General features: G+C 37.0%; 1 protein-coding gene across 1 annotated transcript in view; it reads right to left on the reverse strand.

Annotated features, from left to right (window-relative positions):
• Positions 1-5,948: 5,948 nt before the first annotated feature.
• The window catches only part of RSPH10B (radial spoke head 10 homolog B), a 55,298-nt gene continuing 49,069 nt past the window's right edge, over positions 5,949-12,177 (reverse strand). Inside the window, exons 16-20 of the mRNA XM_036741421.1 lie at positions 11,572-11,700; positions 10,731-10,824; positions 9,001-9,138; positions 7,633-7,831; positions 5,949-6,114 (exon numbers count right to left, since the gene is read on the reverse strand). Coding sequence (XP_036597316.1) covers positions 5,949-6,114; positions 7,633-7,831; positions 9,001-9,138; positions 10,731-10,824; positions 11,572-11,700 — 726 coding nt within the window. The remainder of the gene's footprint in view (positions 6,115-7,632; positions 7,832-9,000; positions 9,139-10,730; positions 10,825-11,571; positions 11,701-12,177) is intronic.

A 12,177-nucleotide genomic window follows, 5' to 3' on the forward strand; every position in this document is an offset into this window, starting at 1 on the left:
TATACATATGGAGTCATGGAAAATATATTTTCTTATTAGTCATGTTGTGAAAGGAAAAAAAATGAAAATCAAGAAAGTAAAAAAAAAAAGTTTGCTTCAGTCTACATTCAGACTTAACCAGTTCTTTCTCCAGAGGTAGATAGCATTTTTCATCATAAGTTCTTCAGAATTGTCTTGGATCATTGTATTGTTGAGAATAGCTAAGTCATTCACAGTTGATCATACAGTATTGCTGGCACTGTATACAATGTTCTGGTTCTGCACACTTACATGAACTACAGTTCATGTAAGACTTCCAAGGTTTTTCTGAACGCATCCTACTCGTCATTTCTTACAGCACACAGCAGTCCATCACAATCATATGCCACAACTTGTTCAGCCATTTCCCAATTGATGGGCATGCCTTTAATTTCCAGTTCTTTGCCACCACAAAAAGGGCTGCTATAAATGTTCTTGTAGGTCCTTTTCCTTTTTTTTTTTTTTTTTTTTATTACTTTGGGATGCAGACCTAGAGGAGGTATTGCTGGGTCAAAGGGTATGAATGGTTTTATAGTCCCTTGGGCATTGTTCCAAATTGCTCTCCAGAATGGTTAAATCAGTTTACAACTCCACCACCACAGCATCCCAATTTTCCCACATGCCTCCAACATTTGTCATTTTCCCTTTCTGTCATGCTAGCCAATCTGAAAGGTGTGAGGTAGTACCTCAGAGTTGTTTTAATTTGCAATTCTCTAATCAGTGATTTAGAGCATTTTTTCATATAAGATAGCTTTGATTTCTTCATCTAAAAACTGCCCGTTCATATCCTTTACCATTTATCAATTGGGGAATGACTTGTATTCTTATAAATTTGACTCACTTCTCTGTATATTTAAGAAATGAGACTTGTCAGAGAAACTTGCTGTAAAAATTTTTCCACAATTATGATTACTATTCTCCCCATCCTATTTTTCCTGTTTCTCTCTCTCTCTCTTCTTTCACTGTCCCTCAGCTGTTTTGCTTCTGACCACCACCTCCTTGAATCTGCCTCCCTTCTATTAGCCCCTTCCCCCACCTTTCTCTTATCCCGTTCCCTTCCTACTTCCCTGTAGAGAGATTTCTATACTCAACTAAGTGTGTATGTTACTCCCTCTTTGACCCAATTTTAATAAGAGTAAAGTTCAAACATTGTCTGCCACCCCTGATCTTTCCCTTCACTTATAAAAGCACTCATGCCTCTTTTATGTGAGATAATTTACTCCATTCTATCTTTCTCACCCCTTAATTTTATTGTTTTAGATATCATCTCATCATAGTCATTTCTCTTTCTCATCCATTAATTTTGGGTTTTGGTTTTTTATTTTTTTTTAGATATCACTAATTCATTGTCAACTCACACCCATGCCATCTGTCTAGGTATGCTACGTCTATGAGAGCAAGATTCAATCATTCCCCCTCACCTGCCCCCTCTTCTGTCCTTACAGAACCACTTTTTCTTGCCACTTTTATGCAAAATAATTTACCCCATTCTCTCTCTCCCTTTCTCCCTCTCTCAATATATTCCTCTCTCATCCCTTAATTAGATTTTTTTTTAGATATCATCCCTTCATATTCAACTCACCCTGTGCCCTCTGTCTATATACATATATATACATACATACATACACACACATATACATATGAATATATATACATACACACACACAAACATATATATATGTACATATATATATATATACACACATATTCCCTTCAGCTACCCTAACACTGAGGTCTCATAAATTATACACATCATCTTTCCATGTAGGAATGTGAACAAAACAGTTCAACTTTAGTTAAGTCCCTTATGATTTCTCTTTCTTGTTTACCTTTTCATGCTTCTCTTGATTCTTGTGTTTGAAAGTCAAATTTTCTATTCAGCTCTGGTCTTTTCACTGAGAAAGCTTGAAAGTCCTCTATTTTATTGAAAATCCATATTTTGCCTTGGAGCATGATACTCAGTTTTGCTGGGTAGGTGATTCGAGGTTTTAATCCTAGCTCCATTGACCTCCAGAATATCATTCCAAGCCCTTCGGTCCCTTAATGTAGAAGCTGCTAGATCTTGGATTATTCTAATTGTTTTTCCACAATACTCAAATTGTTTCTTTCTGGCTGCTTGCAGTATTTTCTCCTTGATCTGGGAGCCCTGGAATTTGGCAACAATATTCCTAGGAGTTTTCTTTTTGGAATCTATTTGAGGAGGTGATTTGTGGATTCTTTCCATTTCTATTTTACCCTGTGGCTCTAGAATATCAGGGCAGTTCTCCTTGATAATTTCTTGAAAGATGATATCTAGGCTCTTTTTTTTGATCATGGCTTTCAGGTAGTCCAGTAATTTTTAAATTCTCTCTCCTGGATCTATTTTCCAGGTCAGTGGTTTTTCCAATGAGATAGTTCACATTGTCTTCCACTTTTTCATTCCTTTGGTTTTGTTTTATAGTATCTCGATTTATCATTAAGTCAGTAGCTTCCACTTGCTGCAGTTTAATTTTTAAGGTAGTATTTTCTTCAGTGGTCTTTTGGATCTCCTTTTCCATTTGTCTAATTCTGCCTTTCAAGACATTCTTCTCCTCATTGGCTTTTTGGAGCTCTTTTACCATTTGAGTTAGTCTATTTTTTAAGGTGTTGTTTTCTTTGGTATTTTTTTCCATATTTTTTGGGTCTCCTTCAGTAAGTCATTGACTTGTTTTTTATGGTTTTCTCACATCATTCTCATTTCTTTTCCCAATTTTTCCTCTACTTCTCTAACTTGCTTTTCCAAATCCTTTTTGAGCTCTTCCATGGCCTGAGACCAGTTCATGTTTTTCTTGGAGGCTTTTGATGTAGGCTCTTTGACTTTGTTGACTTCTTCTGGTTGTATGATTTGGTCTTCTTTGTCACCAAAGAAAGATTCCAAAGTCTGAGACTGAATCTGAGTGCGTTTTTGCTGCCTAGCCATGTTCCCAGACAACTTACTTGACTTGAGTTTTTTGTCGGGGTATGACTTCTTGTAGAGTAAAGAGTACTTTGTTCCCAGCTTGAGGGGATGCGCTGTTGTTTTCAGAGCTATTTCTATACAGCCAGCTCTTCCACACCAGCACTCCTCCTTCCTCAAGAACCACCAACCTGGATTGGACTGAGATCTTAAGCAGGCTCTGCACTCCTGCTCTGATCCTCCCCTTAATTCCTCCCACCAGGTGGGCCTGGGGCCAGAAGCAACTGCAGCTGTAGTTCTTTAGCTGCCCCACCTCCGCTGCCCCTGGGGCAGTGGCTGAATGGTGAACTCCTATCACTCTGTCCCGGAAGCTTTTCCCACTAACCTCCTCTGTTGTTTTTGGTGTTTGTGGGTTGAGAAGTCTGGTAACTGCCTCAGCTCACTGATTCAGGGTGCTAGGGCCGGCTTCTGGTCTGGGGTCTGGTTGGGCCTGCCACCACCCATGCTGGGCTCTGCTCCCAGCTCTGTACACAATAAACCTCACCCAGTGACCATCCAGGCTGTCCTGGGCTGGAGCCCTACTTCCCTCTGCTATTTTGTGGGTTCTGCAGTTCTAGAATTTGTTCAGAGCCATTTTTTTATAGGTTTTCAGAGGGACCTGGCGGGGAGCTCACACAAGTCCCTGCTTTCCAGCTGCCATCTTGGCTCTGCCCCCCTAGGTATGCTACTTCTAATTGCCATTCTAAATGCCCAGTAATGTTCTTAGGAGTTACACGTATCATCTTCCCATGTAGAAATATAAACAGTTTAACCTTAGGGAATCTCTTATGATTTCTCTTTTCTGTTTACCTTTTTGTGTTTCTCTTGAGTCTTATATTTGAAAGTCAAATTTTTTATTCATCTCTGGACTGTTTTGTTAAATGTCCATTTTTTCCCCCAGTTTTGCTGGGTAGGTGTTTCTTGGTTGTAATCCTAGCTCCTCTGTCCTCTGGAATATCATTCCAAGCCCTCTGATCCTTTAATGTAGAAGCTGCTAAATCTTGTGTTATCCTGACTGCAGCTCCACCATACCTGCATTGTTTCAGGCTGCTTGCAATATTTTTTCCTTTGACCTAGGAGCTCAGGAATTTGGCTAAACTATTCCTGGGAGTTTTCATTTTGAGATCTCTTTAAAGAGGTGATGGGTGGATTCTTCCAATTTTTATTTTGCCCTCTGGTTCTAGGATATCAGGACAGTTTTCCTTGATAATTTCTTGAAATATGATATCTAGGCTCTTTTTTTGATCATGGCTTTTAGATAGTCCAATAATTCTTAAATTATCTCTCCTCAATCTATTTTCCAGGTCAGTTGTTTTTCCAACGAGATAGTTCACATTTTCTATTTTTTCATTCTTTTGATTTTGTTTTATTGTTTCTTGATGTCTCATAAAGTCATTGGCTTCCACTTGCCCAATTCTAATCATTAAGCAATTATTTTCTTCAGTGAGTTTTTGTACCTCCTTTTCCATTTGGCCAATTCTGCTTTTTAAGGTGTTCTTCTCCTGAGTGTATTTTTGTTCATCTTTTACCATTTGCCATATTCTATTTTTTAAGGTGTTATTTTCTTCAGTATTTTTTGTGCCCCTTTTACCAAGCTGTTGATTCATTTTTCATGATTTTCTTTCATCACTCATTTCTTTTCCCAATTTTTCCTCTCTTATTTGATTTTTTTTAAATCCTTTTTGAGCTCTTTCAGGAATTCTTTTTGAGCCTGAGACCAGTTAATCATGTAATTACTTTGTATTTGTTCTCTATGTATTTTGATTTTATCAGTACATATATATATATATATATGTATATATATATGTATATATATATACACACACACATATATATACATATATATGTCTATATATATATATATATATATATATATTTCTCCCTCTTCTCCCATTCCCCCCAGTAAGAGTGTAATCCCCTTGAGGGCAAGAACTATTTTTTTCTTTTGTCTTTGTATTCCCAATGTCTATCACAGATCCTGGCACCTATAATATAGTAAATGCTCAATAGATTTTTGTTGAATTCTTTTCAATACCAAGCAGGTGTTCATTCAGTCATCTGTAAGTAGTTGCAACTTGATTGTCTTGGACTATGAATAGCCACTACAGAAATTTTCATGTAAGACAAACTAGGTTTTATGGGTATGTCTATACTTTCATTTGACTCAATTTTGATAGTACAGCATTTGTGGTAATGCCATCATAAGAATGCTGAAATGCATGAGGCTATTATTTAAGAAGTGTTTTTAAAGTGTTTCTAAGAATTGTTCCAATAATTGGACTGAAAGACAAGTGACTAAAATGTTAATACCCTTTGACCAAGAAATTCCACTGCTAGGCATAGGCCACAAGGAAGTCAGTGACAAAAAGAAAAGCCCCATATACACCCAAACATTTATAGCAGCATTTTTTGGAGTAGCAAGGAATTGGAAATAAAGTAGATGCCCTTTAATTGGGAAATGGCCAAATGGGTTGCAGTATATAAATATAATGTAATATTGCTGTACTGTAAGAAACGAGTTGATGAATATAGAAAAGTATGGGAAGACATGAACTAATAGGAAGTGAAAAATCAGCAAAACAATGGAAACTGAATGCTGCAAAATGCTGATGGTCCCAGCTTTCCCTCCAAGAAGAGATGAAAAGGCACCTCCCCCCACATTGCAGAGGTTAGGGACTCTGGGTGGGGAACACTGCATGCATATGTCAGACTCTGCTGTATTGTCTAGTTTTGATTTTTTTTTTCCTTGTTACATAGGATATAGCCCCTTAGAAGGTCTAGCATGGTGAGATACACTGGAAAATGTAGCTTATATAAAGGCAAAACACATGAATAAAAATTTGTTAAAAAGAAAGTTCCTAAATAGAAATCTAGTACAATTGTTTGATTTTATTGGTTATGGAGGTGGAATTTTAAGTTCCAAGGTTCTTGTCACATCTACATGCCCCATTCTAGGAGGAAGTAACAAAACATCCTTTTACCTTTTCTTTTTCTTACTTACAGTAGACTTAACTACAGCTTCTTCTTTAGGAGGACTTGGTGTAAAATGAGGTAAATCTTCTGATGTGTCTTTAGTCAGGACAGTAATTGTTTCCATTTCATAATCTTGTCTTTTGGCTTCTTCCTCTAGTAAGAGATTAAGCCTAAAACCAAGTACCAAAGGACATTTTAATTTTCTTTACAATTTGGAAAAAACCTTCAAACCTGTTTTCATATAAACAAAACTGGCAATATTTTTTTAAGTTCCTGAAATAAAACAGCTATAATCACACTGTATAGCAGTGCTGTCGACTAATAAGGGTAAGGTAAGGACTAAACCTTAAAAGGCTCCCTGGATGGTCACATACTGACTTAGAAAAACACATTAATATTATCTATATTGTATTTCTATTCATTTTGTTAAATGTTTCTCAATTATAATTTAATCCGATTCTGGCTACACTCTGGAGTGTTGCCTGGCTGTGTGTAAATAAATGACATCTATAAATTGCATCACCACCTTTTGCCTAAAGTTTGAAGCTTTTTTCCAAATCTTATGTTCTTAAGACATTTAAGATTATTTGCAAATGACATCTCCCTACTGCCTGACTTTTAGTGTGAGTTGCACCAAATACAAGCAACCAGAGTTTTAAAATGTAGCTTAAATTAGCTAGGGTGACAATGGGCTCATAGTAGCATTGTTGCCATTTCTATTTGACTTAGACTTACCTCACCCCACCCCATTTAGCATTTACAAATAAGGATAGATATCTGACCAAAATATCTATTTTTAAAATCATTTTTAAAAGTTGGTGCATACTAACTTATATTAGAAAACACCTGCTCCAGAGAAAGGAGAGAGTGGCAAATACGGTATGGAAATGTCAAAACAGGGAAATCAATTAGAACACAAGCTGAGAAAAGCACATAAAAGAGAGTTTGGGTTTTGTTTCTAAATTATTCTGATGTGTTAGAATAGCCATGCTTCTTGAAAAATAGTGAAATGACCCCAGGTGGTTCATAGCATTATGTTAATTTTGTTCCTCCTAATTTACCACGTGAGTTTCACCTAACCAAAATATGGTTTGGCAGTCTTAGGAAGAATTGTATAGGTCTAGTCAAAAATAGCATTTGGTGATGGCCCCTACACCCCAGTATTATTGGCAAGGAGAAGACAAAATTATTTTCATACAACATAATAATTTCCTTAGGAAATCCAGAGATTTACAGAAAACAACTGGGATAATAGCTTCAGTTAAGCAACAATATTCAAAATAATTTTTAAAAAACCTCTACCATTTCCATATAACAATAACAAAAACCAGGAGAAAATAAAAAAGGAAATTCTATTCAAAATAACTACAACATGCATAATGATAATATTAGTTAGCATTTCCATAGCCCCTTAAGGTTTACAAAGCACTTTACATATACTAACTCATTTGATCTGCACAACAGCCCTGTGAGAGTTGGTGCTATTCTAAAATATCTAAGAGCTAATCTACCAAAAAATCCAAGAAATATAAAAACTCCTTAAAGAAATAAAGAATGAATTAGATGTTAAAAAATCATTTGATACTCAATGTCTCATTGCTCTAGAATATTGGCAAATCATACTGAAGTATTCAAGAGGTAATAATGTCTTTTTTTAACAAATTTAATTTTTATGTTTTAAAAATCACCTTGCTTCTATTTCTTCATTTTCAGTTTTTTTCTTCTGGGCCAATTCTTCTTCCAGTATTCTGTTTTCCTTTATTTTCTCTTTTAAAATTTCTTCATGTTTGTATGCTTGAAAGAACGTGTTCACAAAAAAGAAGTATATGTGACTGATCCATGTGTTGATTTTTTCTTTTCTGCTATCCTTGGACTTTTCAAATTTTTCTATAATAAATGTTCATTAGAATTATCGTCACTTCAATCTAGCTTATCTAAGTACCTGCTTTTAGTATTTTATGATATTCTCGGAGACCTTCTTGTTCGTTTTTTTTCTATCATGTAATGTTCACATTGGGTAGATTTTAGGTTTGCTAAAATTATTAGGCCACCTCCTTTGTAAATTAACTCATTTGTTTGGTGGGGAGTTCATTTTGTCTAGAAAGAGTAATTTGAGTTTCTTCTGCATGTGAAATGAATGATGCTAAGAATTTTAATTCTTTGAATTGGAATGACCAAGAAAATAAGCTTATAATCCCATTCTACCCACAAGCTAGGGCTGTGGGATTTGTGTTCAAAGTGAGGCTCTCTCAACTGTAGGAAACTTGTTCTGTACGTCTGCAATATTCATAAAAAAGAATCCAATTTCTCAAGAAATTGTTTGAGTCTCCGTCTTTAGTTCCAATTTCCATACATAATTTTTTGTTAGTAACATGTACAGTACATGTAAGATGGGATTCAATCAGTGGAGTCCATCTTCCCTCCCAGCCTAGTTTGGTACACTGATCGATGAATATTTGGAAATGTAGCAGGACTACAAAGATGGCTCTATTGATAGACCAGATTTTAGTCACTAATGGCAACCTAAAATTTGGAGTCTGGCAAGACAGCTAGGATATCAATCCCTTTGCAGTGTGGGGTTGAGGGGATGCTCCATATCGATTTCCTTTGAACTGTTGATGGCAGAAGCAACCACTCGCACATGGTTTTGGCATCTGGGACTCCAGATGATAAAGCTGCTTTGCCTGATTTATACTACTTTTGCAGAAGATGATAAGGTCTAAGCTGTGATTATGCTGGAAGGAGGCCTTGATGGTACAGAGAAGATTGTTGGACGTACTGAAGTAACATTATTCTCATTTATGTTGATAGTAAATTTACAATAGAAAGCAAAGTAGAAACATGAGGAAGTAGCCATTTTTAGTATGTATTATTTTAAAGTCATGCAAACTCCTTTGCATGACTGCCAAACTGCTGTCTTCTCATGAAAAAAATGCTCAAAGAATCAAAATCAAATCTCCATTATGAAACAGAGATTTAACTCTGAAAGGCATTTTTTTTTGTACTTAGACTTACATATGGGCACCCTTGGTATCTCCTTTTAAAAATCAACGTACCTGACATCTCCTTCATAGCACATTCTTCAAAGTCAGAAATGGGCTGTGATGGTCCCACTTCCTCTTTATCTTCTGATTTGGAGACTGCTTCTGAATAGACCGACTGCTGTACCTGAGAATCAAGTGTCACACTGCGAGCTGTAAGAAAAGATGTTGTCATTGATTCATAAACTTTTAGCAAGGGAAGGGACATTAGAGAAGTTAGGGGCCTTGCCCAAGCTCAAAGTCAATGCCGAGTCATAATGCTGTACTCACAGTCTGGGGCTTTTTCTAAATGATTTTCATGAACCACAATATTAAAAGGACATATAAAAAGGGTGGAGGAGGGTAGAATATCCAAAGAGCAATTATGAGAATATGTGGGGAAACTGCAAAAAAAAAATGTCATAGCATCTTAAAGGTAGAAGAAACAAGAATTCATTCGGTTCAAAGTTACTAATAATCTTTCCATTGGCAGATCCAATGACCTTTCCTCAGCTTCTTAACCTCTCTGCAGCTTTTGACTGTGTTGATCATTCCATCATCCTTGATATCTTCTTCTTTCCAGCTTTTCAAGGTATTACTCTCTCCTGGTTCTCTTCCTGTGCATCAGACCACTCCTCAGTTTCCTTTGCTGAATCCTTATCCAGATCATGCCATTTTACCATCGGTGCCCCAGAGGGCTCTGTTCTGGGCCCCCCTCTTCTCCCTCTATTCAATTTCATTTGGTCTCATCAGCTCCCATGCATTTAACTATCATCTCTGCCCATGATTCTCAAATCTGGCTTTCTCACCCAACCTCTCTGCTGACCTCCAATTCCACATCTCCAGCTGCCTTTCAGATTTCTCAAACTGGATGTCCAGTAGACATCTTAAATCCAACATGTCCAAAACTGAATATTCCCCCTAAACCATCCCCCCTCCTACCTTCCCTAATACTATAGAGGGCAACATCAACCTCCTAGTCCTCTCAGGCTCACAAGCCTTGACTCCTCACTATCTCTTATCCCCCCATATCCAAGCCATTGCCAAAGCCAGTCAATTTCACCTTTGCAACATCTCTCAAATATGCCCAAACTGTTGCTACTGCTGTTGCTGGTGGGTTGGCCTGCCTCAAGTCGCTGCCCACTTCAATCTACCATCCATTCATTGACCAAAGGGATTTTCCTAAAGTGTAGGTCCTGTCATATCACCCCTTCTAGTCAATAAACTCCAGTGGCTCCGTATCACCTCTAGGGTCAAATACAAAATCCTCTGCCATTAAAAGCTTAACAAAAGATGTGGACAGCCCAAGCGTGACACTGATAACTCCCAAGATGGTAAATCACTAGAGGAATTGCACCAGTGTATTAGAAAAGCAAATTACTGGAGAACATATGTAACAATGTGGACATGTATGTACCCACCTGTACAAATAACAAGAATACACACATGGATATATATTGGCCAGGGCCTGTGATGTCCCTGGTACAGGAACTCCTCATGTGGAAACTTCCTCCTTTGATGCAAAGCATCACTAATTTATAGGTTTAGAGAGTGGCTGAGGGTACTGAGAGGTTAAGTGATTTTTGCCCATGGTCACACAGTTACTGTATATTAGAAGCAAGACTTGTAAGGTCTTCCTTATTCCAAGGCTATGTCTGTTATGCCATATTGATATATTATTTTCAAATATTTATTATATTATATATATACAATATATCTGAAACATGAAAATGGCCTTTAATGTAGAAATATAATAAAATACTCACCCAGTTGTGCTAAAAAAAGAGATACTCCTTTTCCCATGGGTTTATAGCCCAGTTTGGAACCTTTTTCTTCACTTAGAGACTCCTTAGACTTTGTCTTAGAGGAAAATAAATAAGTAAAATATTTTAATAGTGTAATAATTTCTGAATAAAAAGTAGCTTTCTGTATCTTTATTTTTGGTTAATTTTAGTTAACTACAGTATTTTTGGCATAAGGATATTTTCTTTAAGGTGTATCAATGTATATCAATACTCAAGACTTTAAGGGTCTGTGATAATCTTGGTATTTGTACTTCTTCCACTGCAGGTAATCCCAGACTCTTTGTTCCACTGGAGATAGTTTTCAAAAGCTGAATGGTACAACTAAAGGAATTCATTACCTGGGATATAGGATCACCCATCTGACAAGGGGTCTCTGTGAACTTAGAAAGGCTAGTCCATAGATAACAGGCACACATTCTGCTGGGCCTCCCAGTTTGGTAAGACTTGCTGAAGTTTGTACTCCCTTAGGACAGCCGTCAAGAACCTAGGATCACCTCCATGTGAAGAAGAGATATCACCTTTACAGGGGTGGGGAACCTGCGGCCTTGAGGCCACACGTGGCCACCCCTGAACTAGTACTTAAGTACTTTTATCCTTAGCTAGGATAAAATATTTATATTTATGCTTCTTAAATGAATGATTAAAGAGGCTCAAATACCTGCTAATACAACCCTCTGTAACTGAAGAATAATATATATCCTTATGGGACTAAAGAAACAATATTTACAAAAAATCCACTTCTGGATTATTCTTAGTAATTCAAATGCAACCCACTATTTGCTAATTTGCTACATTTGCAAACCTCAGATTTCCTCATTCTGTTAAGTTCCACAGGCAGTCCTAGCTTGCTGGAGGAAGACTTTGCACTGACAAAGTGGGTGATATCAGAATCGTAGCTAGTTAAAGCACTCGTGCTCCTGTTCGAAACAGTCTAATAAAAAACAAATAGTTGTTACAAGTGATGATTCCCTGAGGAGAGAAGGGAGAAGGTTCCCTATTTATTAATTAATGTGATATGAAAACAAAAAGCACGAATAAAAGTGAAAGAAAACCCAAAAGGAAGGCAAAGATGTACGCCCATCAAATTGGAAAATATGATAAAGTGGCAAAACAAAGCTATTAGGGGTTATGGAGAAACATTGCTGGTAGAATCAACTAACAAGCATGTAAGGGCCTCCCACACAGGTGTTGTGCGAGGACCGAACCAGCCCCTGCTCTCGAGGAGCTCACATGCTAGCAGGAGAAACAACACTGTGTATACGCATGCCAGAAGATAGCAGATATATACAAGTCAAATACTAAGTAATGTTAGGGAGAATCTTTTTGGTAGCAATCTGTCAAAGTACAAGAATAGTTGCAGAAATAATGATATTCTCTGATCCAATAATTCCATTAATAGTAAGGACAG

The sequence above is a fragment of the Trichosurus vulpecula genome, chromosome 1 (assembly GCF_011100635.1).
Source record: "Trichosurus vulpecula isolate mTriVul1 chromosome 1, mTriVul1.pri, whole genome shotgun sequence".
NCBI classification, from domain to species: Eukaryota; Metazoa; Chordata; class Mammalia; order Diprotodontia; family Phalangeridae; genus Trichosurus; species Trichosurus vulpecula.